Source organism: Palaemon carinicauda, chromosome 4, assembly GCF_036898095.1.
Source record: "Palaemon carinicauda isolate YSFRI2023 chromosome 4, ASM3689809v2, whole genome shotgun sequence".
In the NCBI taxonomy this organism is placed as follows: Eukaryota; Metazoa; Arthropoda; class Malacostraca; order Decapoda; family Palaemonidae; genus Palaemon; species Palaemon carinicauda.
This window is the reverse complement of record NC_090728.1, coordinates 65,067,132-65,076,631: the sequence shown is the minus strand read 5'-3', so window position 1 is coordinate 65,076,631 and position 9,500 is coordinate 65,067,132. Positions and strand designations below refer to the sequence as shown.

At 35.6% G+C, this 9,500-nt stretch overlaps 1 protein-coding gene across 1 annotated transcript in view; it reads left to right on the top strand.

Moving 5' to 3' along the window:
• The window catches only part of LOC137639107 (uncharacterized), a 101,897-nt gene that overhangs the window by 11,453 nt on the left and 80,944 nt on the right, over positions 1 to 9,500 (top strand). Inside the window, exon 2 of the mRNA XM_068371424.1 lies at positions 1,869 to 1,958. Coding sequence (XP_068227525.1) covers positions 1,926 to 1,958 — 33 coding nt within the window. The 5' untranslated portion in view covers positions 1,869 to 1,925. The remainder of the gene's footprint in view (positions 1 to 1,868; positions 1,959 to 9,500) is intronic.

Below are 9,500 nucleotides of genomic sequence, written 5' to 3'. Positions count from 1 at the left end.
GCCTTAGAGACTGACCATATATAAATTATGGTTAGCCCACAAAACCCCGTCCAAGCTAGTACCCAGGGAGGTTCAAAGGTTTAAAGACCGCTCAAGAATGGCAGAGGCAAGGGACGGTGACAATGCGCCTAGCAGGACAAAGCCCTAAAGACTGACCATATATACATATATCAGCTCCCAAAACCCCTTTCGACCCTATGTTAGGACCAGGGAGGGGCAAAACAATGGCTGCTGGTGACCTAAGCAATTCCTTCCAACCTTATTTATCCCTGTCACACTCAGTGGGGGAGAGGGGATTTAGTCATACCTCTGTGAGATGGGGGTACCCCGAGAGGAGCACTTGAAAACCACACTCTCCATAAATTGCGCGAACCAGCAGGTTGTAGTTAGGGGAGGGGGGGGGAGGAGTGGGAAGGCTTAAATATGTGTGAGTGCATAGGCTATCTATCTAAATATCTAGCCATCAGTTTTGTCGGATCACGTACGCTAGTAATAGTAACATATTAACAGCGCAAAACAGACGTAAATATCAGACTAATAATACACTCTCTTCATCTTGATTCGAGAAAGCACTTAATCGACAAAAGCATCATGCATCTCATTGCCACAGCAAAAACACGACATCAAGCTGGTATTTTTAAACCTTTCCTCATAAGTGAACTGCATATTTAAGTAACCCGCGCAGAGGGCAACAGCAATGACTGCAGATGACGCAGTGGGTTAACGAATGGTCAACTGGGGAATTCTCACATCCTCAAGGAACGAGTTGCATTGTTTGCCTTTCTCCCAGTTTTAAGAGCTTTTGCAGTTATTTACTAGTACAATTGGCCGTGTAATTGGTCTTATTACTGAATGAGGAGGCTGAATAAATTCAAACAAACGCAGACATACTCACATATAAGTGTGGATAACTTATAGTCCATGAGGCAGACAATTTCGTGGTACCAAGGGCCATCTCTGACCTTTCCTTATGGTCAGATACATTTGATGTAAGATCAATCTATGGGTAACAACTAGTCCTACATGCCATATGTCTGCAGTAAACAAAAAAGGTGGAGGGCCATAATAAACACAAACAAACGCACACACACACAAATGTGGATACCTTATAGTCCATGAGCTAGACAATTTTTTGGTACCATCAAGTGGCAGTAAATGATCCATTTAATCACCAGATTGTTCTAAATATACTAACTGATAACTTGGGCATTTTCGTGCTACATTCAGTCCCTACATTGCATGATCCATTTCTTTATCAGATTGTTCTAAATATACTAACTGATAACCTGGGCATTTTCTTAATACTTTCCCTTTTTTTTACAACAAAAATTTATCAAAAATCCACAAAAAGTCCTGTTAGATTAATCAATAATATCAATTATATTTTGCATGTCAAAATTTGATAGATTTAGTCTCCAGTCACATACTAATACAAGCACAGTTATCACCTTTCAAGGACACTCCAAAATCAAACCATTGTTCTCCAGTCTTGTGTAGTCCAATAGCCTCTGTACCATGGTCTTCCACTGTCTTGGGTTAAGAGTTCTCTTGCTTGAGGGTACACTTGGCGCACACTATTCTGTCATATTTCTCTTCCACTTGTTTTGTTAAAGTTTTTATGTAAGAAATATTTATTTTAATATTGTTACCTCTTCTTGAAATATTTTATTTTTCCTTGTTTCCTTTCCTCACTATGCCATTTTTTCCTGTTGAGGCCCCTGGGATTGTCGCATCCTGCTTTTCCAACTAGGATTGTAGCTTAGCAAGTAATAAAAATAATAATAATAATAATAATAATAATAATTATAATAACAACCAATTCTTAATTTAGATATATGATTAACAATTGCTTTCTTCTTCCTGGACAGAACCTGCAAGAAGAAACCCTCGTTAGCAGAAACACAGACAGAGAGAAACAGAGCAAGATGGAACTTGGAGCTGTACATACCATCTTTATGGTAAGTTGTATTTAAAATGTTTTTTAAAGGTTTTATTTTCCTTAATAATAAAGGGACAGTGATATTGCTCTAGCGAGCAGAACAATGCTTTAGAGACTGATTATATATACATATGATCAGCACCCAAGCCTCTTCTCCACCCAAGCTAGGACCAGGGAGGGACAGACAATGACTGCTGATGACTCAGCTGGTAGAACTTTAGGCTCCCCCAAGCACCCTATCCTTCGCTCACAAGGATTGTTAGGTTGCAGCGACCAAAGGAACTAATGAGTTTGTGCGGTACTCAAACCCCAGTCTGGCGATCACCAGTCAGGGACGTTACCACACAGGCATCTGTGGTATGTGAAGTGTAAATGTCCTGTTAGGTACAGCTGGACGTAGGAATTCTTGGTATACCTCACTCTGATGAAACGCACCCAGCAACACCCTTTCTGCGCGGTGAGTTCCTATGTGTAGCTCCGCCCAACATATCTCCCACTATCTGTTTGGCTACCCACCGCGAAGTAAAGGTGTGACTGGGTGCAAATCTTTCAAGCGAGGTGTGCCATGAACTCATGTGTCCATCTGTACAAGATTGGGCAAGAACTTGAATCTATAACTGATCGAAATAGCCTCGCGTTTATCCTGATTTCTATCTGTCATAGGTTCGAATCCTTGGCTGGGTAGAAATATCTGTATTTAACAGAATTTCTAGGATAAAATTGTAGAGAACTCGAATAAGCACTGATAAATTTGATTACTTTTGCCTATACGTGTACAATTAGTTCAGTGCCTATGGAAAAGGTTTCAAATACTGAATAAAGGTTTTCAAATACTGAATAAAGGTTTTCAAATACTGAATAAAGGTTTTCAAATACTGTATAATTGGAAACATTATTATCTCTCTTGCTTGAGGGTACACTCGGGCATACTATTCAATCTTGTTTCTCTTCCTCTTGTTATTTTCAAGTTTTTATAGTTTATATGTGAAAGATTTATTTTAATGTGGTTATTGTTCTTGAACTTCTGTTGTAGTTTTTCCTTATGTCCTAGTTTTTCCTTATTTTCTTTCCTCACTGGGCCATTTTCCCTTGTTGGAGCCCTTGGGCTTATAGTATCCTGCTTTTCCAAGTAGGGTTGTAGTTTATCAAGTAATAATAACAATATCATCTTTAGTTTTTCCTTACTTCCTTTCCTCACTGGGCTATTTTCCTTGTTTGAGCCTTTGGGCTTATAGCATCTTGCTTTTCCAAGTAGGGTTGTAGCTTAGCAAGTAATAATATCAATATTATATTTAGTTTTTCCTTACTTCCTTTCCTCACTGGGTCATTTTCCCTGATGGAGCCCTTGGGCTTATAGCATCCTACTTTTCCAAGTAGGGTTGTAGCTTAGCAAATAATAATAGTAATATCATCTTTAGTTTTTCCTTACTTCCTTTCCTCACTGGGCCTTTTTCCCTGTTGGAGCCCCTGGGCTCATAGCTTCCTGCTTTTCCAAGTAGGGTTGTAGTTTATCAAGTAATAATAACAATATCATCTTTAGTTTTTCCTTACTTCCTTTCCTCACTGGGCTATTTTCCTTGTTTGAGCCTTTGGGCTTATAGCATCTTGCTTTTCCAAGTAGGGTTGTAGCTTAGCAAGTAATAATATCAATATTATATTTAGTTTTTCCTTACTTCCTTTCCTCACTGGGTCATTTTCCCTGATGGAGCCCTTGGGCTTATAGCATCCTACTTTTCCAAGTAGGGTTGTAGCTTAGCAAATAATAATAACAATATCACCTTTAGTTTTTCCTTACTTCCTTTCCTCACTGGGCCATTTTCCCTGTTGGAGCCCTTCGGCTTATAGCATCCTGCTTTTCCAAGTAGGGTTTTAGCTACGCAAGAAATAATAAGAATATTATCTTTAGTTTTCTCTTATTTCCTTTCCTCACTGGGCTATTTTCAATGTTGGAGACATTGGGCTTATAGGATCCTGCTTTTCCAAGTAGGGTTGTAGCTTAGCAAATAATAATAACAATATCATCTTTAGTTTTTCCATACTTCCTTTCCTCACTGGGCCATTTTCCCTGTTGGAGCCCTTGGGCTTATAGTATCCTGCTTTTCCAAGTAGGAATGTAGCTTAGCAAGTAATAATAGCACTATAATCTTTAGTTTTTCCTTACCTCCTTTCCTCACTGGGCCATCTTCCTTGTTTGAGCCCTTGGGCTTATAACTTCCTGCTTTTCCAAGTAGGCTTGTAGCTTAGCAAGTAATGATTTCAATATTATATTTAGTTTCTCCTTACTTCCTTTCCTCACTGGGCCATTTTCCCTGTTGGAGCCCCTGGGCTCATAGCTTCCTGCTTTTCCAAGTAGGGTTTTAGCTTTGCAAGTAATAATAATAATAATAATAATAATAATAATAATCTATCTAGTTTCACTGATACCCATGGCCTTTAGAGATTGCGCCATTTTAACAACAGTCATTTCACTTTAACATCAAATTTCCTTATTCTCTTTTAATAACAGGTTTTTTCCTCTCCCTGATAAGCGAGTAATCTTATACCACTGTTCCATGAACGTGACATTTCGAATTCTCATTTTGATGTCATATGGAACTCTCTATCTGACAATTGCAAATTATCCTATGCATCTGAAGTGCTTCCTATTTCCTACACTTTCTTTTCTCAGATATTTCCGTAGACACTGTGACATTTTTGGCACCTTTTTTGGAGTTGTGTTACTTATGGATATCTTGAGTTTTATTGGATAATAATTGATTTGTGAAGTAAGGATGTTTAGTTGTTATTAATAGTAATATTGAATACAACGTGTTAATTAGATTTTAGATAATTATTTTGAGGATAAACCTCTTGGATTCTGTTATGTATACAAATGGCAGGTGTAAGTATGTATGTATATTATATATATATATATATATATATACATATATATACCTATATACTATATATATATATATATATGTAGATGGATAGCATAAATATGTGTATATATATATATATATATATAGGGTATATATAGATATATATATATATATATATATATATACACTTTTATACATACAAACATTATAATCTATATAAAAATCGAATCAAATATATGTAAAAACAAGCACTCCGATTTATATCAAACATTCTAACTCAAGCATTTATCATAAAATCTCTCTCTCTCTCTCTCTCTCTCTCTCTCTCTCTCTCTCTCTGAACATCATTTACCTACCCAATAAAACAACAACATGACATAACAACAACAACAACAACAACAACACATGACCTGTCCCAAAAGTGGCATTAACCTTTCCAAGTGAGGTCACAAAAGGGTTAAGGCAAGCTGCATGAATACGGAGGAGAAAGTAAACTTCTCGTCGAGTCATTTTCGCAGATAATTATTCATTATTATTCATTATTGGTGTCACGTCTTCCTTTCTAATACGAGATGCTGTAGGGTAGTTATAATATCCAATGAAAGGAGAACAGGTTAATGAGTGTCGTTATTGTTATTATTATTGTTATTATTATTATTATTATCATTATCATTATTATTATTATTATTATTATCATTATCATTATTATGATCATTATTATAAATTCCAATGAAAAAGAACAGTTTAATATTAGAGTGTCATTATTATTATTATTATTATTATTATTATTATTATTATTATCATTATTATTATTATTATTATTATTATTATTATAATTATTGTTGCTATATTATTATTATCATTGTTATTATTATTATTATCATTATTATTATTATTATTATTATTATTATTAATATCATCATCATTATTATTATTATTATTATTATTATTATTATTATTATCATTATTATTTTTATTATTATCATTATAATTATTATTATCAAAGTCTCTCTTTATAGTATATATATGTAAGATTTATCTTAATGCTATTACTGTTATTAAAATATTTAATTTTCTTATTCATTACTTCTCTTGTAGTTTACTTATTTCTTTATTCCATTTCCTCATTGATCAATTTTTCGATGTTGGTGCCCTTGGGCTTATATCATCCTGCTTTTCCAACTAGAGTTGTGGCTTAGCTAATAATAATAATAGTAATAATAATAATAATAATGATAATAATAATAATAATGATAATAATAATAATAATGATAAAAATAATAATAATAATAATAATAATAATAATAATAATAATAATAACACTCATTAAAAATATTTTCTTCTTTCATTGCATTTCATAATAATAATGATATTAATAATAATAATAATAATAATAATAATAATAATAATAATAATAATAACAATAACACTCATTAAAATTATTTTCTTCTTTCATTGCATTTTATAATAATAATAATAATGATAATAGTAAAGATGATGAAAATAATAGTAATAATAATAATAATAATAATGATACTACTACTACTACTACTACTACTACTACTACTACTACTAATAATAATAATAATAATAAGCAAAAATAAAATGAGGTTTGACCCGAACATCTACAGACAGATGAAAGGAGGGTGTATCAGGTTTTTGAAAGGTCACTCTTTCCATTGAAGGCAGGTGGTTGTTTTGAGGCTAACTCATGTGTTATGATGTGCTGGTGCTTTGCCTGGAAAAATATTTACATTCCAGTAGTTACAAAACTGGAAAAAGAGAAATAACAAATTCTGGATTGACAATCATATTAGATTTCAGCTTTGAACAGAACGAAATTTTAATTGGGTTCCACAAGGCAAAAGAAGAGTTGGGAGACCCAGCCCTTCATGGCTGAGGACTATGAAGCGCGAAGTCGGAGATGATGTACGAAGAAGTATTGATTTAAAACCTCAAGATAGAGACAGCTGGTGAAATCTTACCGAGGCCCTATAAGATTTCTGCTTTGTGAAGAACGAATTTTCAACTAGGCTCCACAAGGCACTGGAAGAGTTGGAAGACTCAGGCCTACATGGCTGAAGATTATGGAGCGTGAGGTCGGAGATGATGAATGGAGAAGTATTGAATTAAAAGCTCAAGATAGAGACGACTGGTGAAATCTAAACGAGGCCCTATTAGATTTCAACTTTGTGAAGATCGAACTTTTAACTGGGCTCCACAAGGCATTTGAAGAGCTAGATGAACCAGGCCTACATGGATGATGACTACGAAGCATGAAGTCGGAAATGATGAATGGAGAAGTATTGAATTAAAAGCTCAAGATAGAGCCGACCGGTGAAATCCTACCGAGGCCCTTTGCGTCAATAGGTGTAGGAGATGAGGATGATGACGAAGAAGAAACATCACCTATGCGTTTATGATAATCTTGAAATTATGCAAACAGGGTATTAAGTTTTGCATTTTTAACATAATTTGCATTCAGTGACTAATCTAAAACTGGTATAAATAGAATAACTTCGTATTTGGATGGAGATATAATTATCTTCCCCTTTATTATTTTTCCTCGTCTATAATTATGTCACGATTACATTGAAAATACCCTTTCTCTTGTTTGGTTATCCCTGGCCAAATCATAATTTCATTAAATAAAACTCCTTCACGAGGTCGCCAAGGTAACTTTTCTGATGTGAATCACATCCACGATTCACGTCTTCACACTAAATTCAAAACTCACTGAAGACTAATTTCTCCACACATTTCCAACTCTGATTTCATTTCAACGGTCGAGGTGTCTCGAAAAGTCAACTTTCACGCACATCTTCCACGACTAACTATCCATGACCTAGCCGATTTGATCTGCGACTCAGAATTTCTCTGTTTAGAGCTTCAAAGCCCGATCATGAATGAAAGAGGCAAGGGAAGGGACATTGCCCTATCAAGCAGGACAATACCCTAGAGACTGACCATATATACATATGATCAGCGCCCAAGCCCGTCTCCAACCAAGCTAGGACCAAAAGAGGACCCAGCAATGGCTGCTGATGACTTTATTATATTTTTTACTAGCTAAGCTGCAACTCTAGCTGGAAAAGCAGGATGCTATAAGCCCAGGGGCTCCAACAGGGAAAATAGACTAGTGAGGAAAGGGAATAAAGAAACAGATAGAATACTGCTTGAGTGTACTCTCAAACAAGAGAACTCTAACCCTAGACAGTGGTACAGAGGATATGTGAATACTCGAGACTAGAGAACAATATTTTGATTTTGGAATGTTCCTCTCCTAGAGGAGCTTCTTAAATAAATCTCTAACATTTACAGTTGCCTGAGTGTGCTCTCAAACAAGAGAACTCTAACCCTGGACAGTGGTACAGAGGATATGTCAATACCCAAGATTAAAGAACAATACTTTGATTTTGGAATGTTCCTCTCCTACAGGAGCTTCTTAAATAAAACATTTCCAGTTGCCTGAGTGTACTCTCAAACAAGAGAACTCTAACCCTAGACAGTGGTACAGACGGCATGTCAATACCCAAGACTAGAGAACAATGCTTTGATTTTTTAGTGCACCCTCTTAGAAGAGCTGCCTAAATAGATCTTCAACATTTCCAGTTGCTTGCGTGTACTCTCAAGCAAGAGAACTCTAACCCTAGACAGTGGTACAGAGGATATGTCAATACTCGACAAGAGAACAGTGCTTTGATTTTTGAGTGTCCTTCTAGAAGAGCTGCATAAATAGATCTCTAGGATTTACAGTTGCCTGAATCTACTCTCAAACAAGAGACTCTAACCTTAGTCAGTGGTACAGAGGATATGTCAATACCCAAGATTAGAGAACAATACTTTGATTTTGGAATGTCCTTATCTTAAAAGAGCTGATTAAATAGATCTAGAATATTACCAGGCTACAAGCCCAAGAGCTCCAACAGGGAAAATATCCCAGTGAGAAAAGGAAATAAGGAAACAAATAGAATAGTGCGTCAGTGTATTCTCAAGCAAGAGAACTCTAACCCTAGACAGTGGTACAGAGGATATGTCAATACCCAATACTAGAGAACAATGTTTTGATTTTGGAGGGTCCTTCTCCTAGAAGAGTTGCTTGAATTATTGATCTTCAATATTACCAGGCTATAAGTCCAAGAGCTCCAACAGGGAAAATAGCCCAGTGAGGAAAGGAAACAAGGAAACAGAGAATTGTGTACTTGAGTGTACTCCCAAACAAGAGAACTCCAGCCCTAGACAGTGGTACAGCGGATATGTCAATACTCAAAACTAGAAAACAATACTTTGATTTTGGAATATTCCTCTCCTAGAGGAGCTTCTTAAATAGATCTCTAACAGTTGCCGGAGTATACTCTCAAACAAGAGAACTCTAACCCTAGACAGTGGTACAGAGGATATGTCAATACTCGACTAGAGAACTATACTTTGATTTTTGAGGGTCCTTCTCCTAGAAGAGTTGCTTGAATTGATTATCAATATTACCAGGCTATAAGTCCAAGAGCTCCAACAGGGAAAATAGCCCAGTGAGGAAAGAAAATAAGGAAACAGAGAATTGTGTACTTTAGTGTACTCTCAAACAAGAGAACTCTAACCCCAGACAGTGGTTCAGAGGATATGTCAATACCCAAGACTAGAGAACAATGTTTTGATTTTTAGTGTCCTTCTAGAAGAGCTGCATAAATATAACTAGTATTTCC